The sequence below is a fragment of the Symphodus melops genome (genome assembly GCF_947650265.1).
Source record: "Symphodus melops genome assembly, chromosome: 1".
NCBI classification, from domain to species: domain Eukaryota; kingdom Metazoa; phylum Chordata; class Actinopteri; order Labriformes; family Labridae; genus Symphodus; species Symphodus melops.
Window position 1 is genome coordinate 42,960,436 of NC_136691.1, and position 27,537 is coordinate 42,987,972.

At 39.4% G+C, this 27,537-nt stretch overlaps 3 protein-coding genes across 8 annotated transcripts; all 3 read right to left on the reverse strand.

Annotated features, from left to right (window-relative positions):
- Positions 1–601: 601 nt before the first annotated feature.
- On the reverse strand, positions 602–7,492 carry surf4l (surfeit 4, like). Its single transcript, XM_079350202.1, has 6 exons — positions 7,355–7,492; positions 5,139–5,325; positions 4,961–5,037; positions 4,204–4,247; positions 3,604–3,793; positions 602–2,446 (listed from the first exon to the last, which is right to left on the reverse strand). Exons 1-6 carry the CDS (start codon positions 7,400–7,402, stop codon positions 2,180–2,182), a joined length of 813 nt encoding a protein of 270 aa, XP_079206328.1. The 5' UTR covers positions 7,403–7,492; the 3' UTR covers positions 602–2,179.
- On the reverse strand, positions 7,490–15,429 carry ciz1b (cdkn1a interacting zinc finger protein 1b). 6 transcript variants are annotated; one of them, XM_079350149.1, is made up of 15 exons: positions 15,355–15,429; positions 14,873–14,936; positions 14,300–14,390; positions 14,019–14,167; positions 13,731–13,816; positions 12,870–12,946; positions 12,632–12,772; positions 12,386–12,480; positions 12,208–12,301; positions 11,783–11,887; positions 11,362–11,529; positions 10,898–10,955; positions 10,016–10,137; positions 8,171–8,264; positions 7,490–7,576 (listed from the first exon to the last, which is right to left on the reverse strand). In XM_079350149.1, the coding sequence occupies exons 2-14, from the start codon at positions 14,896–14,898 to the stop codon at positions 8,211–8,213; spliced, it is 1,266 nt and encodes a 421-aa protein (XP_079206275.1). In that variant the 5' UTR covers positions 14,899–14,936; positions 15,355–15,429; the 3' UTR covers positions 7,490–7,576; positions 8,171–8,210. The 6 variants fall into 6 exon arrangements, with proteins under 6 accessions (XP_079206275.1, XP_079206276.1, XP_079206278.1 ...); XM_079350150.1 differs by lacking the exon at positions 7,490–7,576 and having other exon boundaries at positions 7,708–8,264; positions 14,300–14,387; XM_079350152.1 differs by lacking the exon at positions 7,490–7,576 and having other exon boundaries at positions 7,708–8,264; positions 12,632–12,766.
- Positions 15,430–18,564: 3,135 nt separating this feature from the next.
- Positions 18,565–25,613, reverse strand: kazald3 (Kazal-type serine peptidase inhibitor domain 3). The gene is made up of 4 exons (XM_079355733.1): positions 24,717–25,613; positions 19,841–20,001; positions 19,611–19,758; positions 18,565–19,074 (listed from the first exon to the last, which is right to left on the reverse strand). Exons 1-4 carry the CDS (start codon positions 25,270–25,272, stop codon positions 18,989–18,991), a joined length of 951 nt encoding a protein of 316 aa, XP_079211859.1. The 5' UTR covers positions 25,273–25,613; the 3' UTR covers positions 18,565–18,988.
- Between the last annotated feature and the right edge of the window lie 1,924 nt (positions 25,614–27,537).

The window sequence follows — 27,537 nt, forward strand, 5'->3', positions numbered from 1 at the left end:
AATGTGAGCAGCACTTCGAAGTAGCCAGGCTGAAAAAAGTTGAGGTACCTTTAGGAGTCTAGATGATTTAATGGGCAGCGGTTAGAAATACATGCACTGAATGCACTGTACTGTCTTGTCCTCACTATGATATAAAAATAATAATAATAAAAAAATCTGAATTCAAATTTTTGTTTTGCATACTGTAATTTACTGTGATGGTTTCTTCTGAACACGTAATGCCTGTTTTTTTTTCTGGAGTAATAGCCCCTCTGCTGCGCTCACTGAACTCTCCTCCTTGCGTTCCCTAAACGGAGACACACTAACAGTCCCATTGTTGTCGTGCTTGTGTGTGTAATAAAGAGCCTAATAATGATTACTGTGCTGAGGAGGAGGGGTTTTTTATGTTTGAGACTCAAACGGGGATATAGTGGTTTTCAGATTGTTCACTGACCTACAAGTTCCATTACAATCTAATGAGTAGTGATTTTGTCTTGCCTGACACACACAAACACACACACAGATAAACAAATAAAAGAAAACATATCTGTTGAAATGGACATCAGTCTTAATTTATACACTTTCAAACTGACAGTGCACAAAAACAGACAAAAAGCTTCACAATGCTGGACTGATTTATTTAACATCTTCTATAAAAACACATGATAGAAAATGATTTCACTTTATCATAACTTTCGATACACACACACACACACACACACACACACATAGCCTGGAGTGTGTGCTTCTTTTGTATTTTTCACACTGAGAAGACAGATCGTTATAAAAACTGTATAAATGTAGGCAGTGTGTGCTGTAGCTGAACAGCTCCACCTGCTGGAAGTTCCTGGCATTACAGAGTGTAATATATATATATATATATATATATATATATATATATATACATACGTGTGTGTGTGTGTGTGTGTGTGTATGTGAAACATCAGAGGTGAGGAAGGCAGCTGATTAAAAAACAAACAGAAACAGTTATTCTATGTGTTAAAATCTCACCTGGCAGTACAAATAGGACAGCAGCATTTATACAACACACACACAGCATGTGACTCTCAGAGTCTCTGGTGGTGGCTCTGAGGCCTGAGAGGAAGAAGAAAGTAAGACTTGAGATAAATAGAGAGAGGTATGTGTAACATCGAGTTGAGCATGGACCAGTCATGCAGTCTGATGAATAAAACCTTTAGTGATACTTAAAACTGAAGCTGTCCAGATTGGAGGTTTTTATATATATAAAAACTTCTGGGCTCTGCTGATTTACGGCTGATATGCTGGCTCTACCTGGCTTGTCGCTGCTATAGCTTACTAACAAAGTAGTCAAGAGTGGTCGAGTTGGGTCAAAACAGCATTTTATGATCTTCAGTGACAGACAGTCACGACAGAAACAGTTTTGATCACAGTCTCTTAAGGACTTTATCCATTTCAACAATCAGCAGCGATAAAGTCTGGTATATTCATGTAAATAATAACAGCACAATAGACAGCAGAGTTTTCTGCTGCTATTCTAACTGACTAATTTGGGGAAAGAAATAAAATTGGTAAAATCTTTTCCAGGCTACTATCTTGTACCTCATCCTGTTTGGATTTGTTCCCGTATAAAAAACAAGTGTTGGCTTTTCCCCTACACGAAACGTGTTTTTATGCACTCAGTGTAGTGAACGCAACACAAGACGCTTATCACACCCGCTTAACTGGGAGCTGAGTTTCTCTGGACACTTTCTACAAACTGCTGTAGTATAAAATATATGCTTCACTTTGTCTGCTGTACATCCTCACACTGATACAGGAGACTCACTTCACATAACAAACCTGACTGACTACATTACCCATAAAGCCACTTAAAGGCAAAGACTCAGCCTTCTCTGGGATTTACTGATTCTCTTGTCAAAAATGTTTTGACAACAATTTTGTGGAAGATCTCGTCCCAACAGTTAAAATATTCACATTCAAATTAGAGAGTGTTTCAGTCCTGTACAAGGACGCTTTAACAGTGGATTTAAACCTAATAAGTTGTAATTCTTTTTAAAGATATATTTTTTTAATACTATTGTTTAATTTGAAAGCTTGAGTACTTTTTTCTGTCAAATTAAATATATTATTCATCTTTCTTTTCCCTCTTCCTCCCATTTTTTAGCATCAGTTCTTCTTTGTCCATTGAGACTCAGCTTCGACAACCCCCAGATCTTCCTCACCACTCCTTCTTCTTCTCATCCATGCTGACCCCCCCAGGTCCCATTGCCACCACCAGAAGCAAGCCTCCAATCACCGACGTGGTCTGGAAGAAGTCGTATTTGAGGAAATCGTGCATGGGTTTGTATGAAGGAATGCTCCAGAAAGTGTTAAAGGTGAAGTTGATGCAGAGCAGCCAGATCGACAGAGTCAGAGCCGCCAGCTTCGTCTTGAAGCCCACCGCAACGAGCACGATGAGCGCCGTGCCCACCAGGTTCTGCAGGATCTGGACACAAGAGCGACATAAGACGGAATGAGGACTCACACACGTGACTGGAACAGAACAGTTCAGGATCTGAGATGCAATCTTGCTGACAAAAAGTGGTGCGTTCAAGGACGCTCTGAATTGTTTAACTCTGCTGCTGGACGACTGATTTTTATTAGATTTTATGATAACCTTCTCATGTAAAAAAAAAAAAAATAATTACTCCTCTATGCTGCTAATCATATTATGTTCAAGTGTCCATAAACACACCAAACTGCTGATTTGATCAGATCAGATTGATTGAGATGATCACTACTTTTGAAGGGATGAAAACATGTTTCAGAGTTAGAATCACTTAAAGGTACCAAACATTTTGGAAGTTCTGCACTAAATTATTTCAGCCCACAGCTGTGAAACTGGCCATACTGATTGTAATGTTACACAGAGGTGACATTGATCTTTTGAAAACTCCCACTCTCCAATAAAGTCCTTTTTCTCTTTTCTTTTTTTCTTGCAGATTACAGGACTTGCTGGTCTAATGTTTTGTTGATGATTTGTTTGTGTTATTGTTGGATCTTTGGATTTGTATTTTAAATAAGTTCAGAATTCAAACATTTTCGATGTAACACTTAAGAACACAAACAAAGCGGGGAAAGCAGCAGTAGCCCTGTAATTGATTTGATCTGCAAAGGTCAATGTAATAATTGAAGGGAGCCACTTATGCGCTGTTTCTGGATGAAACAAACACAATCAACATGAAAACATGAGTGGAATGGGTCTTTGTCCTCATGGTTTTGTATCTATAATTGTCAGAAGCTTTAATTAAATGTCATTAGATTAAAGAAACGTTTTTTTATTGGGCCTGATTTGACCAGACTTAATGGCCCAAAAGCGAGTACAGTACAGTAAATCCGGCCATTACAGCACATCTTCAGGCGGCAGAGGAGGGCCCAAGTTAAAAAAAAACAAACAAAAAAAACAAAACAGAGTGCAGACATGATAACAGAATGAAATTATATCTGCTAATGCACAATGATGTTGTCAAGTCAAAACTTGATGCAGGGACTAAACGTAATCACTTTAATGAAAGGTTAATGTAATATTCATCATCTATTAATTCATTATCTAGACTAGGAAAAGAGTATAAATCAATATTATTTTGTGTGTGTCACACTCACACTGATCAGGCTGAGGTCAAAGTGCAGCAGCGTCATGAACATGAGGACGAGGAGAACACGACCTCCGAGCTGCAGGAGATTCTTTGGAGAACTCTGCTGACCGAGGGAAGGAACTCCTGCAAACACGCTGCGAGCCTCCCCCCTGCACTCTGCCAGGAGGAGGAGGAGGCCTCCGTTCAGTGCAAGGTTTCTACAAGGAGGGAGAGGAGGAAGAGATCTCTTAAAATGTAAAGAAGGATCTCCTGTCAGTTCATTTTTGTATCCTACACATGTATCCAGCACATGCACAATGCACAGTAAGTGAAATTTAAAGATGCAGAGTCTTGAAATAAAAACAAAAAAACAAAAAAAAAACTGAATATCTGCTGCTGATCGTCAGCCTTTATCTGGATAGAAAAAAAAAACATTTACAGTTTCAAGATAGTAACTGAACTCATGAATCACACCTTCAGGAGAGATGTAAAACTCCAGGCATGAAAATTAGATCCTGCTGACAATAAAAGTTAAAGAATATACAGATAGCACAACTAGAGATCCATATTCTTCAACAGTGTGCAGACTGGACCTGATCATTAAGTCAGCAAAAAGCCAGAGACTTACCTCATGAGGAACTTTGGGTCCCACAGGATGCTGTAAGCCACCGTCTGCAGAGAGAAAATACAAGTTTAAGAGCACACACATACAGTATTCTGTGTTTCCAGGTCGTACAGGAAGAAAATAGTATGTACAGTATAAGAGCTGACAGAGTTTAAATAAATGTACTATTGTTGTATTTATGTGACGAGGCTGTCAGATCTTGTTTTCAGATTTGTTACCAGAGACAACAATCATGTATACTTCCTTTTCCAGCTACATGTCTTAATGTGACAATACTGCCCTACATTAGTACATTTGAAAACAATAAAGGCTTTCATTAGCACTTGTAGCATAGACTAAGTGGACATAGTTAGTGGCATGTCAGGATTACTACTTTTTTGAAGCCTGGATCTAAAGCTTTTTTGTTGTCACCAAGTGAACACGTGTACAACAGGGTGGATATATGCATTGATGTGAATCTAGTCATAGACCTCTGCACAATCTGACTTCTTTTTGCAACCAACACCCTTCTGGTAATTCCAAAGAAAGCCTCAAGGAATTCACTGTTAAAACCGAGGCACTACATCCACTTCATATGAACGGATAATGCTTCAGATTGTTTACAAATCACTCTGCCTGCACCACTGTTTAGAGTTCGGTGTGCGGTCCAAAACTGAGACACAGTGAGAGAAATATTAAAAAATGAACTAAACATGCAACAGCTAATGCCTAAAAAAACACAATAAAAGATTATTGCAGTGTATAAACTGTTTCTGTGTACCTGCAGGGCGATAATCCCAAACAGAGAGAAGCAGGCATACTGAACAAAGTTTCGACTGAGGACCAACAGACAGCCACCTGCAGAAAAAATGACACCATGTTAGTTCGGGGCCTCACGAGCAGAGAGAAAAAAAAATTGTGTGCGTGTATGTGCGTTTGCGAGTTTATGTATTCATTACCAAGTTGTACCAGCAGGTTGAGCAGGACGAAGACGTTGGCGAGGAAGCGTCCACAGCTCCAGGTGGAATCAATGTACTCGCTCTGCTCCCCCCACTGGAACCACATCCGGACCCCGTCCTCCAGAAAGGTGCTGACCAAGCAGAGCCGGGCCACATGGGGGAGGTAGTGTTTGGTGACCCGTAGGAACTACAATGGAAGACAGACGATTTAGCAAGAGGTTTTTAGAGCCTCCTAAAGCTGTGTGCCTTAAGGAATGGGATTTCTGTCTGCTCAGTTTTATTGGGAGTTCTGCAGTGATGAAATTCAACCAATCAATACACAGGATTTGCAGGCATGATATCTGTCCTGGGACCTGTTTCCCGCAGCCTTAGCGTTATATATGCTCTGAGGTCTGTTGGCTGCTTATCTGATATAATATCCCAGGGCCTGTAAACCTCGAGCTAACATGACCTGTTTGTTGTAGCCTCAAACTTCAACATGATACTATGACTTGGGACCAGCTGTAGATATCTTCCTGGGAGATGTTAAAGTAACCTAAGCACATCGACATAATCTACTGCATGACATAATGTCATTCAACCTAGAACCTTTCCGATTTCGCCTTGGAATAATATTGTGCTTTAGCCACAGTCTGAAAGCGTAACAACTGAGAACTGTCTTAGATTTAGCATAGTGACACTACCTGGGAGAGATCAGCATTAACCCACCATCAACTCCTACATAAAAAATAGCAATCCAAATTTGGTGTATTTTTCAACCAATTTGATTCGACCAATTCTTGTTTGTCACTAAGCCTTTGTCCATTAAAATTTAAAAGTGTATTATCTGTAAGTGTAAACATCCCTGAAATATGAAAACAGATTTTTATTTTTTTTTTACATTTTTTATCGATTGTATCAAATTGAATGACCAAACAGCAAAACAGACAAATCACATTTTTGTGAAATACAGGAAGGTAGTTTTTCATGTTAAAGCAGCAATTACTCAATTACAATTATTAAATTAATTTGTATCTAAATTCTATTTTTAACTACTGTTTTTATCTCAACTTGTTTTAGCTTCTTCAAATGTATATATTGTTTTTATTATTATCTTCTTCTCTGTGTTCTCTGTGCGTTTGTCTGCTGTTAATGCTAGCTTCAATTGTTTGAATAATTTGAATATTTCACAGGTTCTGACTGTTGGTCATAAACAAGCATAATTCATATTTGCATTGCATCAGTTTTTAATAAGCTGATGTGAATAATAGCATCATTAACATCATCAGACTGTGTATGTGGCAGCCAGACAGCGTCGTCATGCTGCTGCTGTCAGTGTAAAGCTTCTCATATTACAACACGTGTAATTGGTTTGCAGAATGATTAAAATCGAGATGAGTCTAACCAGCATGTAATCACCGTTACAACATGTTAATGAACTTCTCAAAACGTCTCATTTCCGCAGTTTCCAACAGTGCATCGTTACAAACCTGTTGCAACACTAGAAAGGGAATAGGTTTTAAAGTTACACTACACGTGTTATTACACAGTCATTATATTAAGTAAGTATAGGAAGTCATTATAACAGAATCAAATCTTTAATCGTTGACGTCTGCTCTTTTTTTGGTGTAACATTAAACACACCAGACTTCGTTTAGAAATCTCTTAATTTTAGACGTTTTTACTCCTGACAGGAACTCACAGCCGGGAATAAACAACTAAAGATCAGAGGTTCAAAAACCGAGATTCATTACTGCTTTCGGCTAATGTGTTGTTGACCGTGAATACTTTTACTGTTCACAAATCTGACTTTACTCTTCTTCCTGAACGACTTCCTCATAATACAGATGTTGGTGAACAAGACTTCATATAAAAAAGGGAGAACTTAAACTTTAGTTACTAAAAAAAAAATTTCACTTCATTGCTAGTAGAAAACCTCACAGGGCCTAAAGGTTACTCCACCGGAAAGCTATTTTGTGTTTTTGGTCAACTTCACTTTAACAGGTTTAGGAGCAACACCCAAAATCTGCCTCCCCTAAAAACCAACACACGGTGTGCTGAAAGTGAAGCTCGACTACAACAAAGCTGGGTTATATGTTGTGCATGGATAATTTAATGGCAGATAGTGATGTTTAGTCAGAAGTATGCATGTTGACCAAAATTCAATTCAGAGACTATTCAGACGACAGTGGTCTGCCGGGGTGGCAGCCCTGACTATGGCCGGCTCAGGAGCTCACCTGGTCCGCGACGTCCTCCGCTCGGCTCATCAGGTCTCCGTGCGCCATCACTCACTGCACTTTTAAGGCACTTTAGTGCGGAGAAACGGCTTCTAGCTCAGGAAATAAAATGCTTTAACAGGAGTCCAGATTCGGCCCGCCGTCAGTCCGTAGTAATGATGATGCTCCTCTCCACTGCCTCCTCCGACCCACAATCCTCTGCGCTGTGCGCCACAGCGCCCCCTGTGGAGAGGACAGGCAGACACATGCCACGTTGACTGAGTGTCCAAGTGATTTAAACGTGAGCTGTAACCTCCATCAGAGATAACATTTAGTTTGATAAAAAAAAAAAAAAACAGACTCGTTGTTTGTGCTTCAGTTTATTTATTTTTCTTTTTTGGCTAAGAGAAAAACAGAGCCTTGAAGGATTTCAAGCAATACCTTACAAATCAAAGGCACATAGTTTTCAACAAAAACACTTAATTGAAACACAGGTTCATATAGAAGTCATGATTTCTTTTATATTAATGTTTTTTAGATCAAATCCTTTGTTATACTATTAAATATGTCTTGAGTGTACTTCCACTTTTCAGTTCTGATTATAAACTGCAGTTAGTTTAACAGCCACCAGATGTCAGTGATGAAGCAGGATGAACATACAGCTGTTTTAGCTGAGCTCATATTGACTCATTTATTTTTCCTCCTTAAACTGTTTTGGTTAAGACCACAGTTAAGACTAGCTCTGAGCAGAACATGTATATGAGAAGACACGAGGGAGTTCATCTTTGTAAAACCCCAGCAGAGAGCAGGATGCTGTGATCACTATCAGTCCATAACCTAAACACACAGCTGCATTGTGGGATACAGGGTGAGCGTGTCAGCTCAGAGCAGATCTTTCTTTGTCTTCATGTCTCCTCTGAGTTCTGTGACTCTGAAACAAAACAACAGAAACAATAGAATATGTTTTTTTTTTTAACAATGTGTGTTTTGTCGCATGATCCCTTTCAAAATTAGGCAAAAGCCTAATGTGGCTGAAAAATCCCCCCTGTCACCTAAAACACAACGTCCCCCTAAAGTTTGACATTTGTCAATGCAGATTTGAACTCCAGACAATTTTGGTGACAGGATAAAACATTATAAAATATAAAATGAGAACAACATTAACGAATCAAGTACAACATTTCTTTTCCAATCCTTGCACTCAGACCGTATGAAATCTTGAGAAATGAACCAAGTAAGCAAGAAGTCAAGTGCATCACAAGCTAGCATAGCTTGAAAACATGACCGTATTAGAAGATAAAAGATATATCTGTATTGACGCAGGTCATGTTTAAGGCCTGCATACGTAAAGATAACTCTGTATCTTACTGGATCTTAATTGGTGCTCTTTCCTCTCTGAAACAAAGACAGGACAAAAAAGTCTAAAGGACACTGTTGGTATTTCTCTTCAACTCATTAATTCAAACAGCCTAATGTAATTACAGTCATTGTGACAGCAGCTATCGTTTCAGTCCTATTCAGTCTGACTGTTCAAGGCGTGATATCTCCTTTTCACTACAGCCCTTTCATAGTGCATGCTGCCATGGTGTAGAGGAGGGAAAAAGTGACCCCACCTCTGTACCACCATTGAAGGAAGTAACAGCGCTGTTACATGGAGGAGACGGCGAGACGGGACTGGCAAGATGGAATCGTCAGGGCCAGTGGGTGACAACTTCCCTCTTTATGTCAAGTCAAGTCAAATGTATTTATATAGCACATTTTATACAACAGGCGTAGACGCAATGTGCTTTAAAACAGAGAAGTAACAAAGATGATGTGCAACAATGAAATAATGTAGAAGCATAAGAGATAAGAAGTTATTACATATAAAACAAAGGCTTAAGGCAAAAACATATACAAAAAATAAAATATATATATATATACACAAAGTTAAAATTAAAATAATTAAAGCTTTTAGTTTGCTTTTGAAAGAACAAACTGCTGCAGTAGACCTGAGATCATGTGGTATGGAATTCCAGAGAATAGGGCCGTAGTGACTGAAGGTGCCATAGGCTGATTTAGAGTGAACTCTTGGTACAGTGAGGAGTTGTTTATTTGAAGATCTCAGGGATCTGTCAGGTGTGTATTGGGTGAGCATGTTGGTAATGTAAGGAGGGGCTAAGCCATTCAAGGATTTAAAGACAGTTAAAAGTAGTAAATGTGTTTACTGTGTGTCCAAACATGTGCGGATGTTGAGCTCCTGTTGAATCTCTACATGCTGTGTTTTCTCAATGCTGTAACGCACAACGCAATTCACAGACCTGGACAACAATATCACTCTGCTGCAGAGTCAATATGAATGTACAAAGACAGCGGAGCCTCTTTATGGGGCTGTTGGCGGGAGAGTTTGTTAATATGTGAACCTCACTGACCTGATTTACTTATTTAGCAAAATACTAAGCATGATGGTTTTTTAGGTCAGATTTTTCAATGGTTCTCCATGGAAGAGTTTTAAAGGTCACTATCAAAACTTCAGGTATTATCATGCTAACTATAGTTACCTCAGTTAGGTGTGTAACATGCTCTGATTTAATGATTAAAATCTATCCAAAGGCAGGGTCGGTAAACCTAAGAAAGCGATCAATGTTTGAAAAGTAACATCCTAGCCCCGGTTTTGTGTTTGTGTGCATGAGTATGCGTTACCTGCAAATTGAGGTAGTGTGTGTGTGTCCTGCAGTGTGTGTGTCGCGCCGTCGTCTCTGTGTAGAAGAACTTGTTACAGAGTCCGCACAGGAAGCCAGAGACAGGAACCACAAAACTACTTCCTGAAGAGACACAAACATTTTTATCTTATCTTTTAAATTCCAGAATCAGGTTCAATACCCACCAGGTTTTCACATAGAGTGAGAACTAGTCTGGGTATAAAAGTCTATTAAATAGACTTTGAAACAGAAAGGCAGCCATCAGCAATACTCTCAGAGTCATCATTTAAAAATAAAACAGAAATGAAAAAGAGATTATTGAGGCCCATTTTTATAAATATATACAGTATATTAAAACAATAAACATATTTTGTGTGTTTTAAATGAAACTACAGCAGACCACATCTGTAAACCAAATCCTTACAACTAACATTGTGTCTTTCAGTATCTCTTTGTGCTTATGTTATTATGGGAGTGTCTGATTTAGCAGGCAGGGTGTAGCTGCTAGAAGGCTTAAGCCTCAGCTCCACCTTTTTGTCTGAAACAAGATTGACCGAAAGCTAGGCAGAGTCAGCTTTTCTATTTTGAGGACGGCTGTCATTTGGCTTCAAAATGCCTTTTTCGGAAATGAATGTGTGACATCACTGAGATTTCCTCCATCTTGTTTACAGAACAGACACACCTTTGTCTTGAGATAACATTTGTTCTGAATTTGTGCATTGATTGATTGATTGACCTTTCTTGTTCGCTGGTACAACGCTTAAACAAAATGTTAGTTACAGTGTGGCTCTGGGTGACTCAGTCAGGGAAACATACGTCCACAGGGCAGTAAAGAGCCGTCATATGGCTTTCAAAGTAACTGAAATAACCAAGAGAAGCATACCATATATAGTGTGGGGATCGTAATCCTCCTTGTCTGGTTCCTGTGTATCCGCAACCTGCTACATACACACACAAAAACACAAAGTGAGTTCCTGTTAAGATAACATACATTTTTAACACTTCCTGAATGATCATATGTTTTATTTTAGTACGATCACTCGGGTTTGGCAATCAAAATGAAGACTTTGACTATTCACATTTTAACAGAGAGTACTGCTTTAAAGAACAATGATGAGTTCAGGGACCTGTTCAGGACTCTTTACAAATGGGGGTTTGAATAGTGATAATACTGAAAGACATTGTGAATAATTAAACAGTTTAAAAGGACAACTACATGCAGTGCTGAGAAGAACTCACAGATTGTTTGTTTCGTGCTTGTTGTAGCTTCATTTTCTCCACACAGACTTGATACACACCCAGAGACAGACACTGAATTTGATCACACAGCAGGTAAGGGGCCTTTACCTCCTTTGCTTCTTCTTTTCGTACGTTGTCCTCGTCTTCCTCCACATCAGCTGCTTCAATTCTTTCTTCTTCTTCCTCCTCCTCTTCCTCCTCCTCTTCTTCTCCTTTAAAGCAGCCAACAGCATCCACGATGATCAGCTCCTCCTCATGGGCTTCCTCCAGCTGCACCTGAAACAAGACACAACCTCAACATTAAAATTAACATTATCTGGGGGAAAATACAGAAGATAAATGTGTAAAACAAGTACGTTGTACAAATAAATGTAACACAGTTAATGCTGAAAACTAGGTCTGTCAATAGCATACATGAAAATATCAGCATAAATTAATATTGTCCATTAGAATTATTACAAAAGTACAGCAATGAGTCCCACTTGCATCACTGGATATATTAATTATTTGAGCAGCGCCCCCTTCTGACCTGCTGTTTGTGTTCTGCAGACTTCATGTGCTCCACAAACTTCCTCGGTGTCCTGAAGTGACGTTTACAAACCGGACAGAAGGGACGACACAGCTGCTTACACATCTGGAGAGAGAGAGTAGAGTCATTCACAAACTTTTAATTCATTGATGTGTTCACGTTTGTTTGTTACTCTATTTGTGGTGGAAGATAACAGTCGTGCACAATCTGTATTTCTTATTAGAAAGCAGCGACAGCAGGAAATTTGCAGTTTGTGTCTTTAGTGACTTAACCACAATCCATTGAGCACAAGAGTTATCTGATAAATCCTCTGTCCAATAAAAACCACGACTCCCTGAGGCCATAGTCTTCAGGAAGGTGAAATGTCTGCATTCATTATATACAGGATTCCTACATTACTTTTGAATACAGAGTTTTTCTCTCACCTTGTGTTGTTTCGTCCGGCGATGGATGATGACGTCACCGCTGAAGTGAGTCTGACAAGTGTCACACCAGCACTGTGTGTCAGGTTGACGTGCCCTGGCAAACAAAGTGTGAACAACAAACTTGAGTCCCCTTACAAATTGTGTGAGCGTCTCTGTGTGTGTTTTCGTGTGTGTTTACCTGTCCTGGAGTGTGTGTGTGTTGAGGCAGATGGAGTGAGTGATCTCCATCATTTTCTTTAAGTGTTCTGATGCTGCCATGTGTTCCTGAAAGGCCTGCACAACACACACACAAACACATCAACACACTGTGAGCACAAACACCTTAATGCAGGAGGACAACATGATTTAGGATCATTATTCCATGTTCTGCTGCAGATTATCTGTAGAGATATTTTTCCCCATTCTGTGCAGGTTGAGTTCTTACCTGCACGGAGCGACATGTAAGGCTGCACACATGACAGTGGAGTCCGCCTGACTGCCTGTCAGCCATCCTGTCAGTCTGTCCGAACTCTCTACTCTCACTGCTCTGCTGGATGGTGACCTTCAGAGAGGCCAAACTCTGCAGCTGACACACACAACCAATCACACACACATCAATCAAAAGTGATGTCATAGTACATAAACTAAAAACTAAAACTGCAGCGTTGGACACATTTCTTTACCTCCGCTGCTCTGCTGTCCTCACTCAGCTCTACAGACCCCTGCTGGCCTGAATGCGCAGGTCTCATCAAAACACCATCTGAAAACACAAGCGCGCGCGCACACACACACACACACACACACACACACACACACACACACACACACACACACACACACACACACACACACACACACACACACACACACACACACACACACACACACACACACACACACACACACACACACACACACACACACACACACACACACACACACACACACACTCTGAGTGTTTAAGTAAAGCGCACACTTGTACCACTGTTGATTTCAAGGTTTTTTCTCAAAATGTTCTAAATTATGTGAAACATACTGTATGACACTGTCTGCAGTGGCTTGTAGCCTGGCTTCTGTGCCGGCACTTCGACCTGTTTCTTAATAAAGGGGCAATGCTGACAAGGTTCTCCTGTGGCTACTATTGAAAAGTACATCCTACAACTGGGCTTAAAAAAAACGCAACTGTATTTTGGTGACTACTGTACAATATGGCAAGAAGGTAAGACTAGAAAAGAAACATCACTTCTTATCATCAGTCCACGATAGATAGATAGATAGATAGATAGATAGATAGATAGATAGATAGATAGATAGATAGATAGATAGATAGATAGATAGATAGATAGATAGATAGATAGATAGATAGATAGATAGATAGATAGATAGATAGATACTTTATTGATCCCGAGGGAAATTCAAGCCAAAACAATGACAATAACAGAGTAGCTAAACTGACTCGGTGCCTTGACTAATAGCTGCATGGTGTGTTTGTCTGCTGTGACAGTGGAGTTTCGCATCCGGTCTTCACAATCTACTTTAAGTACCTTGTGTGGAGCCGCTCTCATTTCCTGGTTCCCATTTTGACCCAGGGACTTTCTCTGTACTGGTCACAGCTTCGCTATCCTGAGGTCTGTGGAAACAAAAAAGTCGGCTTGATGAAACACTTGCAACTTTACTAATTTAATCAGTTTTTACACAGTTGAGCTGAATGAGCACTTTCTGTTGAATGCACTTGTTGAATGTGAGAAACAGACAGATTCACACTGTCACCTCTTGAGGGCACTGTCAGCTGTGTTTCAGTATAGAATCTGTGACCTCATCATGTCATTGACCTGTCAAGTCTCGCCCTCTTTGACTCCATCCCTCCTAAATCTCCATCTGGTCCTTTGTCTCCACTGACATCTTCTGTGGTGGTAGAGCTATAGCTCGGCCTGCTGTCAGCTTTCCGCATTCCTGAACATGTCCACTTTCTGCCTGAAACCTTACAAAAAAAAAAAGATCAGTAAATACAAGTGAACTGGATCCAATACAGCAGCAAGGGTGCAAGTGTGCGTGTGTGTGCGTGTGTGTGTGTGTGTGTGTGTGGAAAGGGGGTGAGTTTGGTTAAGTTTACTTGCGGAGTCGTAGGCAGTCTCCTCTGCACAGGGCCGACAGGGAATTGAACCTGTGTCACATTGTTTAGTGCTGCAGGTACGAGACACCTGCTGAAGAAAACAACAAGGAGCATGTCTGATATCAACTGATTCATTATGTTTAGTGAATCTGCATTGAAACTAAAATGTTACCTGATAAGATAAAATGAAAGTGCCAAAAGTAAAGAAGTTCTCAACTATAACGATGTTCATATGACATGACATATTACTGAGGTGTTTTAACTAACAAAGTGATACTGCTACTATGTGTTTATTTATTTAATGCTGCACTGGGTGGGGTCAAGATTAGATTACATAGTTTGTAACAAAACACACATTATACATTCACAATATTCAGTTTTTTAACTAACAGAATTTGCAGAGCAGATTCCAACACTAGTTTTCACTAACTTCACAGACAACCAATTTCATTGATCTCTGAGTTATGACAGGATTGATCATATTAACTTCCATTTGTTTTATCACACTGGTGTGTTGTAACCCAACAATGCTGTGACTACATGTTCCTACCTTATGAGTTCATGTCTTCTTACCTTTCTGTCCTCTGCTGTTTGACCATGTTGAAGGCTGGATTCGTTGATTTAGACAAAAAACGACCTGCGATGATGGGAAAATTATTCATTTAATTGTTTATTTGAAAGCTAAATAGGTAGCAAAGCCATGTAATAAACGTAAACGTCAAATGTGCAGATAGCAGTCTAACTCCTTCCATTTAAATAACTGTGATGACTTTTCCTTCTTCCCCTTTTGAGAGCTTTAAGTCGAGCCACACCTTAGAAAATCTTTGTAGTAGTAATTTAAAAATGCTAACACATCCATGGCATCTATCTTATTATTGGTAAACAATAGAAGCCATACACAGAGAGGCTTGTTAATTCGTCTTGACTGCGACTAAATACAAGAGTAAAAACTTATGAGTCCTGTTGCTTTATGTATAAGATGAAAGTTATCCCTCTTTGCTGTCTGTCATGATAATGATATTTTATTCAATTGTATTACATTTGAGTCAACTCACCTTACCGCTCACAGGAGCCAGAGCTAACTCAGCTAAATGTAAATAGACAGTTTGTGTCTGAGCTGCTCTTTCCCCCCCTGGCGGCTGGGGGGAGATATTGCAGCCATCCAAGGAACTAAAATGTATTATCTCAAACATAGACTGTAAATAATAATATTTGTACGGAAGACTATATGAGTTCAAGCTAAACACATAAAATCATCACACTTGAACTCAAAGCAGTTGAGTTCCAATTTTATAGTTTAAAATGTTAGTGTAGTTTGTGTGAATTTTAAGATGTGGCTTTATTTAACTTTTAATAGGACTGAGTACAAACTCAGTGGACCCAAGACAAAAAGAGTTCTTTTAAAACTCAATGAGTGCTCGAGGCTTTTGAAAACAGGTCTGTCCATGTTTTTTGATCTGCGTATCAAATGTTTGTATACTGTTATCTCCAATCCTGCTGCAGCCCTGTCCAGTTTTCTCTTCTCCAGTACTTTAACCTATGTGTTTAAAAAATGGATGGAAATAACCAGCATTGTCATTGTGAAATGAAAAACATCAAGACCACTTCATGGTTTCAGTTGTATGTAAATAAAGAAAGAATCCACTACTATACTGTGTGTTTCCAGGCTCCAGGGAAGCGCTCTGATTGGCCAGTGAGGTCTGGAAGTTATTTGAAGCTGCTGGTATTTCCTGGATTCCCTCCCCAGATGGAGGAACTAAAGCTTTGTGGGTTTTACTCTGCCTCATGAAGAAAGTGTATGAAACGTTTGATTTACTGAGGACAAAGATGCTTAATGGGTATGAAATTATCTAAAATAATCATTGTGGTTTCATAAAACAGAATTTGTTGTCTTTGTGCTATTTCCACTCAGATATGGGATTTCAACACTTACATTGTGTTTTACTTGCATTTAACGCAGCATCTCAACTGAAAACGGGTTTGTACTTTATTGTCTTGTAGAGTAGACCTGGGTCAACAGTGCAGAGGAAACATAGGTTAGTGCAACTTGCTCATTTGAAAATGTTCTATAGGCACATAGGAATTCTTTGATTTGACATTCGTATGCCCAAAACATGCTCCTAATTTATCGAAAAAAATATCCAAAATGGTGAATATGGGGAGATTGAGGGTGTTTATTGTAACTATTGTGGGTCTCTATACTGCAAACATGTGCCCACAACATGGGAAATGAATGTCTCCAAACACACACACACACACACACACGTCACAGCCAGCTCAGAGCCACAACAAAATACTAGAGGAGACAAGGTTTAAGGGTAGACAATAGTTCACAATTTATGGACTCGATAGAAGGAGAACATTGGCTCAGGTGTTCTCAGTCTTCACTCAGCCAAAACTCTGAGAGCCTGCAACACAAACACACACACACACACACACACACACACACACACACACACACACACACACACACACACACACACACACACACACACACACACACACACACACACACCAAAACCACCAGCAGCAGGGTTGTCACACTGAATAAACTGGATGTCTGTTATTGATTTTAGGTCTCTGCTGTCTTTTTCGAGGAAAATGTGTTTTTCATTCTGAATGGAAAATGTTTCTCCTGTAAAGATGAACTCTCTTTGTCCTAAAACACTCAAATATTTTTTTAAAAGACCCCTGATAATTATTTACTGTAGTCTTTAATTTTCTGCAATCTTTGTTTTAGTTGTTTGTACATTACTGGCTTCACTCCAACCATACAGCTAAGCTGCTTATGCATATTCAGGCCTATATGTTCAAGGCTAATTCAAGATTGTTTTGTAAATCTGGGTTCTATTTTGACCGATTTAGGTCTAAAACAATGATAGATTATCCCAGAAGAAAGAGACTTTTTATTACTGAGAAAAAAACTTCAAAATAAATGAGAGACAGGCGTTGTATCACCATTGACAATATCATGGGGTTTAATTAATTAAACTGCAAAAGACTGAACTAATTTCATCTCTGTGTACTACTTGTGTCTTCACACAGCACAGCCACTGAGCACTGGGAAACTTACATTTAACTGGATTGAGATCATTTATGCTGCTAGAAAAGTTGAATTCAGTCTTTCAATAACAGAGAACTGAGATTTTGACAGGACAAATTCTAAATGAACATGAATTTTCAATGTTTCAAACTAACAGGAGCTGAGCTGTTTCTGTCTGTTAATAGATTCAACACATGTTTGTTCAGTTTCCTCTGAAGGGAACCACAGTGGGACACTAGCAGGGAAGGTTTCGAACTGCTGCTGGTCTAAGAGGAGTTTGGACGCTTTGTGGGCTAATGTTTCAGGAAGTCCTGCTGTCTGCACAACTGTCTCAGATAATTTTTCTATACTTGTGTGTTTATCAGTGGAGAAAGCCTCCATAGCAGCACTAACTTTGATCCTCTAACATTACATCAAGTGTCATTTTTGGGTCAAACTTTAATGTTAAATATTTGATTTCAAGTAAAATATCAGTCATAAACTTCCTGTGTCCTGCAGCCAGTGCTCCAAACTAACTGCACCGCTGTCCTGGAACTGTAGAAAAAGAGAAACATACCTCAGCCTGAAGTTCAGTCCCTGGTCCCAAGTCCACATGGCAAAGTGGCCTTGAGCGAGAAACTGCGAGAAATCCCAAATAATGATTTCATTTTGATATTTTACATAGCATCCTCTGCCATCAGAGAGGTGAATTTAAAAGTGCCTTAAGTGGTCAGAAGGCAAGAAAAGTGCACGTTAAGAACAGTCCATTAACCATTAGTTGATAAGGTTGGAAAGGATCAGATGTGGCTTCACGGGGGAAAACAATGACTTTCACCATAAATATATAAACAGTTACATTTTTGTCAAATGTCAGCTTCAGAATCTGTGTATTGCTCTTCATACAATCAATGATTGTAACTTCAGGAACACATACAAAGAACAGTGTTTTTGTTGCTCTGTAGTTAAGTTTGTCTTTTGGTGCTGATGGCCTAACTACGGTTAGGTCTCATCCCAAGTGCGAAAGCTGCAGTCGTCCAAGCAGATGGCCCGACATGCAGCTCCTTTTTCACGTTATTCCCCACCATCTACTGGCCTATCTAAAATGGGAAATTCCCAAACATAAAAATCTGTTTGTTACCTGCTAAGCAATAGTTAGAACTTAGCACCAGATATATTTTAAATTGTTTTTGTGCCAACACAATGCTGCTTGTTTTTAACTCTTTGTCAGAAAAAAAAGATGAAGTTTTATTATGTTGGCTTTTATTTGTAAAATGTTAATTTTATTTTCACAGACAAAACTGACAGAAGTTGGAGCTGAAAACTGCAACACGATCAACATGCTGAGCCTCTGTGTCACAGGCCTGTGTGATGTCAGAGTAATGTGATGATACAGTGAGGGGAATATGAGCCATTCTTAAATATTCTTCTTACATACAGTATATCTCTGAAAACAAACTCAGAGTGTGCAGCTGATCATTTGACCTCTGACCTCTCGTAATGTCACCAGAGGTTTAAAAACACAGTGTGACCGTCTGACTGTGGTACAATAATGCATTAGCCGAATTTAACAGACAAAGGGCGTCTGGTATGAAAAACGATTGTTTTATCTCTTATGGAGGATGATAAGCTAAATGCATCAGATCACAGGAAGTGACATCACATGTTGGTCAGTAAAAGTCCTGGTCGTAGTCTGTGGCGTCCATCAGCTGCTTCATTTCTGACACGCTGTTGGCCAGGTAGGATGACAGCTCCTCTGACAGATATAGAGAAAAGTGTTCAACAAAAAAATTGACATCATTAATTTTTTAGGCAATGTTTTCCACAACCCAGAATTTTAAAACCTGGATCCTGAGGAACAGCTCCAACCAGACTTGTTATTACTCTGTTTCTTCCCTTTTGCCGGTCTTGGATAAACGTGTGTAAAAATAAATGTAAGTGATGAGCACTTTAGTATTGTTACGGTTGTATCTTTGTGAATGATAGGTTTGCTTTATTTATTTACAATGTGAATAATATTCACAATGTAATTTAGATTAATTTCAAGAATAAAGTCCTTAGGCTTGTTGTTGTTAAGACCTGTGTCACCGTTAAATCAGACAAAGAACCTTTATGTTCAGTCTTTGACCTTAATCATCGTCGTCATGTAAGCATTTACTTAATAAAAATCCCCGGACAGTGATGGAAGACATCTTTAGTCCATTTCTTACAGGACACTGCAGGGGGCCAGTTTCCAAACCAGAGTCTATACATTTGAACTAAACGGTAGGACTGTAAGTGGTTTAGTCTCACCTGCTCCCAGGATTCCCAGCACGGCAGAAGCTGACACAGACCCAAGGTTGTTACGAGCAATACAGCGATAGGTTCCTGAGTCTTCTGGCCCCGCCTCTTCGATTTGCAACCAACTGGAGAGCTCAAATTTCAGAGGACCGCCACGGGACTGTGAGGACAGTGAAAGGAAGTAAATTAGACATCTGGGGGCTGTGGGAGGATCTGTCAGTAGGTTTTTAAGCTTGCTGCACCTGGACAGAGATGTGGGGGTCGTCTCCAGGCAGGACCACCTCCTGGCCCTCCTTCCTCCACTCCACTAGAGCCATTGGGAAAGCAAAAACTTCGCAGAGAAAGACCAAACTGCTGCCCGTCCCATTCACCTGACTGTGAGGGGGGACCTTAATGACTGGAACTAAAGGACACAGACAAATAGAAATACAGTCCATCTGTCATTTCATGGACATTTGGTTGGTACAGAAGTTCAATACAGATCATCTTTAAATGTTACAGAATAAGTCTTAAACCTTCTGAATTTCCCACAGACTCATGGAGGCCCTCCTGATAATATCCATCCTCTTTGATAATAAAATCTGGATGATTACGTCATTATTTTCAGTTTAAGAGAGAGACAGCGAGAGATAATAGGGCCCGACAGCTGACTTGTTTTTAGCAACAATAATTATTCTCGCACGGAGTCTAACATTAGCTAGAACATGTCTGACAGAATAATAACAGGTACAAGGTTCTTTAAGTTCCCCTCACGTCTCATCCTCAGAAGGGACTCAAGGACACAGGCAGGGGATTTTCTGAGAAATCCCTCATTCCACAGCGTCAGTCTGTCTGTCTCACCTGTAATACCCACTAAGGAATGTTTAGGGATCCCGTCATTAAAATGTAAAGAAGCAAACAGGTTTTTTCATATAGATAGATAAATGGACATCTTATTCATAGAAAAAAAGGTCTTATATATACATACACATAAGAGAAACTCATTCTCTCTTCAAATATGAAAATTGTCTAGCATAGATAAAACCATAGATTACCATAGATTATCAGATGTATGACTTGAATTGTTTGTTCTGTATTATTTAATCTTCCTTTCAATTCTATATACAGATCAGTTTACTTTGTTGAAACTCTTTAATTCAAGTTTTCAAGTTTTTGATTTATATTGTTTCATAAAATAAAAACAAAATGCTGCTGGCCTATCTGGGGACAAACAACTTATGAATGAAATGACCATGTAAAGTTGTACTGTGTGTAAAAGGGAATTGTTTGTGTCGACGGGTGTTTTTATAATACTCTTTGACATGTGAGTTTCTCTTTTACCACCAGGAGCATTTGGAGAAAACCTGCCTGAGAGTGTTCGAAGTCTCACTGCTCTCTGTTTATTTCTCCACTCAGGAATTTAATGAAGAATAATAAGTGAAATAAACTTTGAGGGTAAAATCCTGGTGACGTAATTTAATATTTGGAGAGAAAATGCCTCAAAGCTGAAAGCAATCAGACTTTTGGACATCGTAGTGTCTTTGAGAGTATTTATGCACCATCCCTCTCAAATGAAAGACATCTCATACAGGTTGTGACTGTGAGAGAAAACAGTGTATTATTTTAATATATGTTATTACTTGTTAAGTAAATATAGACAGTCAAACGTTAATCTAATGTGATTATAACCCTGGCTGGAGGCCACTCTATAACACAGAAGCTTCCTGTAAGGACAATATCAAGGTAGAAGGAAAAGGGAAAGCTGACAGTCGTAGTGTTTAAATTCAAGTAGTTTGATTTTTTACAATCGTACCCGCTGCAGCCCTTTTTTTTTTTTTTTTAAAGAAAATGTTCAAGCTACTTGGCAGCAGTCCAATCAAGTTCCAAAACCACTTCTATTGAGTGTGTTTTAAAAGAGTAGTATTCTAAACAAACAGAACGCTTTGGATGCTGGAAGCTCGGCTTTTAGGTGATCAGTAAACATTACAATGCATATTTTCTTGTCATAGTATTTTCTACTGATGGTCTGAGCAAAGTTGTCTCTTTAACTGTTTCTTTGACTGAGTATTTCCTACAGTCGTAATTAAAATCACTAATTTGAGCGCGACACTGAAATGCATGGAAGGCCAACACAGGCCTAGTAGTTTATTTTCACAGAAGTCCCACCTCTGAAAAGGGAATTAGCTTATAGTTAAGGATTTTGGGGTAGTAGCTGGGTTGGCCAATCAGATTTGTCATGAAGCCCTGGTCCCCCCTGGCCACCCTCTAAAACTGTCCCTGGACTGTTAAACACTCAGCAGGCGTGAGAGGGAGAAGAGGGAGGTTAACAGTGTTTGCGTGTTTCTTCTCAGACACTGGCTGTTTGTTAGAACAGAGCACAGAGACGGGTGGAGTCCTCCGTCTGAACACGGACTCTCAGTCTGACCTGATCACCTCCATCAGGTCCATAAACCTCCTGAGGATCACATTTCATTTCTTAGCTGGAGTTAAACCTCTCAGTGTTTATCTCATAATGACCACAACTGATCCTGGGTCAGTCACTGCTTTGTTACCTGACTCCACCCGCCACTGTATTTACTGCAAGCACTCTGGTCTCCCAGACTCCCTGAACTGCTCACCTGAACCTGAGAGTGCAGCTACACAAGTACTAACACCCCCAAAGTTAAAGCAGTATCCAGTTGTATCAACAGAATTAAACTGAAGTACAAAAAGTCAATGTGTGATGGTGAAATAAAGCTTTTTTAAAGTTTTTTCTTGCATTTTCCTGCCCTACATAGTAAACACTCATTTGAACAAATATCAACTCTAAAAACATATGGTGATATATAGAATGTGATTTTAGTGTTTCTGTTTTCAGCTTAAAAAAAACTTTATTCAGATTTATAACTTTTTTTTCCAATCCAAATGATGGTTAAATAGTCCTTGAGCAACAGGAAAATAAATCCATGGCCCTCTCACGGTGTCTTTTGGGTTTTGATTTATGGATAAAAGTCAAAAAGTGTTCACATTTGTTTCAATCCTAATTGGAAATACTGTTGATTTTTATACTGAAAATGTGATTGATTTTGTGACACCCATTGGTAATGTTGTGTGGATGATTATGTGAACTCATCACTGGATATAAACTATTAAAGTATTAAAGGAGCATTGTTAACGAAAGGGTCAACAGAGGTTGACTTTTTTTCGACTTTAAGATTTGAATGTAAGATGTAGATAATCTATGCTGCTGAAGTTTTACTTCTCTAATCAAATGACACCAATACTACAGAAATGTGATTTAGACAAGAATAAGACTTTTACACGTTACGGACAACATCAGCAAAGTGATGAAATGTACCACTTGGATCAAAGGAGTCATCGAGCTTTAACTGACACATTCAAACAAAAATAAAACACTGACATAAATCGCCATGTGAAGAACTAACTCTACTTACAGAAACCATGTTTGGGACATGTTTTATAATCCATTTTGATTTGCTAGTTTGACCCATGTCCCATCAGTTAACAGGCTTTATGACCTATAAACTACAACCAGTCAGAAGGGGGAGCTCCACCTGTTTTGGCTTTAATTTTGGGTGGCTGTCGTGTTGTCCATCTTTATGTACAGTCTATGGGTGGGACCCACATCTTGAGCAACTTCCTAAAGGTGAGCATGAAGAATAATTTAGTGATTGCTGTAATGAAACACCTTTGATTTTGTATCTTTATGTTCATGTTCAAATAGACTTCATAATATCGTTTTAAAAACAAGAATCAGTGTTAAAATCAAGAGATCAACACCTAATCCAACATTATTGGAACATACAAGGCTGTATTTAGGAAGCTTGGAAATATTGTGTTTAATAATTTAATTTCCACCAATGAAACTAAATAAAAGTGAAAGGTACTTGGATATTACAGATAATGAAACATAGGTAGAATATTGTCTTGTGCCATTTCACTTCCCAACACAAGCTCATCTGAAAGAAAAGAAAGCTCGGACAGCAAAGGGACAAGCAGTAACGGGAAGAAAATAGGCATTTCCTTGGCAGCAGCAGAGAATGTGAATGTTTGTCACAGCTGGAGGGAAAACCAGCAGAGAAACACATGAAGCTGGTTCTACACTGTAAATCTGCCATCTGTCTTTTGTTTCCTCAAACAAAACAAAACATTCTCCCAGGTTCTAAAGTGTCAGAAACCCAAAGACCCAGTTCAAGTATAGAAACAAATGGTATTACTTACAAGTAAATATCATTAGTGGAGATATAAAGGGTAAACAAGTATAGAAACAAATGGTATTACTTACAGGTAAATATCATTAGTGGAGATATAAAGGGTAAACAAGTATAGAAACAAATGGTATTACTTACAGGTAAATATCATTAGTGGGGATATAAAGGGTAAACAAATGTTGAATTAATTTAGATGTGTGCCCAACTCCCCTGTCTACAAGTTTATGTGACTGATCAGTACTTAAAGAATAAGTAAGCTTATGGACAAGCAGTGCTCCTAAGGTATTTACTTTAGCAGTGTCTTGTTAAATAAAGAACTCCAAAAAAAACACTAATTACAGCCAGCTTCTACTTTCTATTGTGCCAGCTAATGAAGATATTGTTAAATTGCCACCTGGTTTTCCTGTACACTTCAGAAGCATCAAGGTGACTGCATGCTTTATTCTCAAACATGTGCACATGATGACTTCTTTGCAACCCCTGCATCTGTTTGCTGATGTGTCAGCTGTGCACATCCCCAAACATGTGATGTGGACGAAAGAGTCAGTATGGATTTTCACAAACTTTAGGAGAATTGACCAAGTCTGCAGAAATCCACATCCTAAACTTATAAGTATATCGGTATAGATACCTGTATCCTCCCAAAACACCTTAGATGGGCACTAAAGTGGTCAACTGAGCTTCATCTTACCAACAAAATTGGCCTCACTTTTGGAACCCCACATGTTAACTGGTGTCCTTTCCTGCACCAATAGACACATTCATTGAATAAGTAAATGTACTTGGTTATAAAAAAAACCGTTCTAATATGTGGGGTTCATTAAAAAATATAGCCTGAGAAACGTCTAGCCTGTGTGAAATAGCCATATCATCATATAACTGACAGACAAACACAAACAGGGCCGGGTACCACACTGTGGTCTCATACCGGTTTTGCAGGGCCCCTTTCCTTTAGTCTTGAGTCCTGGTTTGGAGAAAGCGGTCTCTCTGAACTGACACATGTTCATGTATGAGACTCCATCAGTGCCACACACCACCTCCTGCTCTTCACACACACAAACCTCCTCTTCATCATCTCCCGCTCCTCCACCTCCTGCGGGCCGCGGGTCCGCCTGGCACCGCAGCCCGGTCCCGCACAGTCCGTAAAAGACGCTGCGGTCTCCCGAGTCGCAGGCTTGGCCCTCCAGGTTTCCACACTCCATACAACAGCCGCAGAAGTCCAGCACCAGTCCGGCCCGGCAGCCCCGGGTTTCCGGGCAAAGGTCTAGCTCACACGGCCCGCAGGCTTCCACGCCTTCTGTCCTGCTCCGACCGCCCGCGCCTCCAAGCTCCTCATCCAAGCGATCGTAGTCCAGCAGAGGATCGATGAGGGAGAAATTGGCGGTTGGCTCCGGGCTCAGGTCGGCCAGCTGGCTGGGGAGAGTCCGGCATGTTTGGAAGTTAAGAAAGAGACTCAGGGCAATAAGTCCTCTCATTCCCGGCATTGTAAACCCGTCTTTAGGTCTTCTTTAGACCCGAACGCATTCACCGGGACCGGCGGGTGATGCCGGGTCAGTCCGGTTCTGTCGGTTCAGAAACAACCCAGAGCGAGAGCCAAGATCTGAGATTAAAATCCGTTAAAACTCAGTCATTTCCGACTCAAACACTCGAGAAACGAACAAAAAAACATAAACACAACTTACAAACTGAGCCTACAACATTTAGCAAAAATGCAAACCAAAACAGGTTTTTACTCTAAGTGGGCAACACTGATTCTGAACTGAGACCGTCCGTCCGAGGTTTAAACAGCTGAGCTGCTCGCGCTGCTTCGCAGTCAGGTAGGCACGAGACCCATACAGTCAAGGGTATGAAAATAAAACATGTCATGTCCTGTTAAACCCTTCAAAATACAAACCTGAAAAACATTTCAAAAGGGTACAAAAAAGTTTGTCTGTGGCCAGATCATAAAAAAATAAATAAAACCTCTCCTCTCATATGGATTCAAAGGCATAATTAATTATTATATTTACTTGACAGATTTAGCTATTTTACCTGTTTGGGTAATCGTCAGGGGAAAATTACTATTATTCAATCAGTTATGACTACAGCCATAAAACAGGAGACAACATCCACAGTGGAAAAGGAGAGTATTTTAAAAAGTTCAGTAGAGGGGATCTAAGACAACAATTTAAAAAGACATTTTATATTAGGCTATACCAAAAACACATTTTAAACATTAACAGATCATAGTTCACATTCAATCCCCAGCAGAGAAATAAAGATTCATCAAGGAGTTTGCTTCTCAAAGACTGTAACTTTGATTACTTAAACGTATTAACATTGACAACATATATAAAAAAGATCAGTGGATTTTCTTCACAAAGGTTCTCTTTGGGATTAGTGAAATTGAAATTCATTTTAGACATTTAAAAAGAAAAAACTAATCATACAAACAGCTGACAGACATAATATTTATATGAGTCTGTCTTTTTATGGATTGAACAAACAGCAAGACGGATCTCAGAATCTTTAAAAATCATTTTTTTTATTCATAAGAATTTCAGAAAAGACAGAAAATAATTGCTTAATGTCGTTCTCTTTAATCCTAAACTCAAATAAACCTGTCTCAGTACTGAACAAAGTAACACAATTCCCATAGGCCGATATACAGCAATAAATTACGGTCCACTATTGTGGCATTACAGAATATCCAGAACTCAGACAACATATGGCCCATAATAATGATATACCTCACCCAACTGCATGACCACAATGGCCCTGTGTTGGATCAGACAAGTTTCAGAATTGGTCACGTTATTTATTTATTTACACATTTGTCATTTATTTTGAAGGCAACGCGTTCTTATATCCGGTCCTGCTCTTTCTTATCTGACACAGTTTTTAAGATCTCACAGTAGCTCCCAGCTGTTGGTTTGATGTGCTGTGAGGCTCGTGCTCCCTTCCCCCGCAAGACCTGACAGCTGTTATCCTCATCACCAGACAGGAAGACGGCTTTTAATGCCTGGAAAGGTTCCCAGGGTTCTCCAGGAGGATCGGGGCCACAGGAAGTATGGAGAACACGTTTAGATGTTCATATAGTTTCAAGGATCTGTGAAACTCCTTATTTATAAAGGAACTTTAACCTTTTCAGGAATATTCTTTAGGGTTGTTGACCAATCCTGAGATTAGGACAGTACTACAATAGCTCCAAGTAGGTTTATTTAAGGACTATAGAGATTTTTATGGTCCCTATGGTTTCATTATCTTCTGAATATATATATTTTTTAAGTTAAATTGTAGGGGTTTGATTGTGCATGAACGAGCTATAGATAGTTTTAGGGAAACAATGAGATGTCTTTGAGCCCGAGGAGTCATTCCAAATTTCAGAGGTCCAAGAAGGGTTTCTCAGGATGCATTACACTAGAAATTTTCAGGGACTTTGATAGTTCTTGACATGAACTTGTTCTCGAAATTGTAGACTATCATTTGACTCCAAGTTTAACAGGGTTCAATGATTCTACAACGATTTTGGATTAGAATATAGCATTCAAGTTTGTCTTTGTTACCTTTGCCTCTAAACGTCTCTTTAAGAGATAGGCCTACCAAACTTCCTTAAATGGTTCCAAGTTAAAAGCTTTTTCTGGAGGAACTTTGTTGGCTCTAGGAATTCCTAAAGTTTCACTGTGTATTTCAATTAGCATAGTTATTGACAAAAATTTGGCTAAATACAACATTTGATCATGTTTATTTTGTGTTTTATTCCACAGTCT

Bases quoted from the DNA above. Each gene is read 5' to 3' on its own strand.
- kazald3 (XM_079355733.1), bottom strand. From the start codon at position 25,272: ATGCCGGGAATGAGAGGACTTATTGCCCTGAGTCTCTTTCTTAACTTC. The intron at 19,759-19,840 runs GTGCAGCAAGCT...CTGTCCTCACAG, and splicing joins ACCCCCACATCTCTGTCCAG to TCCCGTGGCGGTCCTCTGAA. The intron at 19,075-19,610 runs GTGAGACTAAAC...TATATCTGTCAG, and splicing joins GCTGGGAATCCTGGGAGCAG to AGGAGCTGTCATCCTACCTG.
- ciz1b (XM_079350149.1), bottom strand. From the start codon at position 14,898: ATGGTCAAACAGCAGAGGACAGAAAG. The intron at 12,773-12,869 runs GTAAAGAAATGT...TGTGTGTGTCAG, and splicing joins AGGACAGCAGAGCAGCGGAG to CTGCAGAGTTTGGCCTCTCT. The intron at 8,265-10,015 runs GTAACGCATACT...GTTTTGTTTCAG, and splicing joins CACACTACCTCAATTTGCAG to AGTCACAGAACTCAGAGGAG.
- surf4l (XM_079350202.1), bottom strand. From the start codon at position 7,402: ATGGCGCACGGAGACCTGATGAGCCGAGCGGAGGACGTCGCGGACCAG. The intron at 5,038-5,138 runs GTAATGAATACA...TTTTTTCTGCAG, and splicing joins CAACCTGCTGGTACAACTTG to GTGGCTGTCTGTTGGTCCTC. The intron at 4,248-4,960 runs GTACACAGAAAC...TTCTCTCTGCAG, and splicing joins TTGGGATTATCGCCCTGCAG to ACGGTGGCTTACAGCATCCT.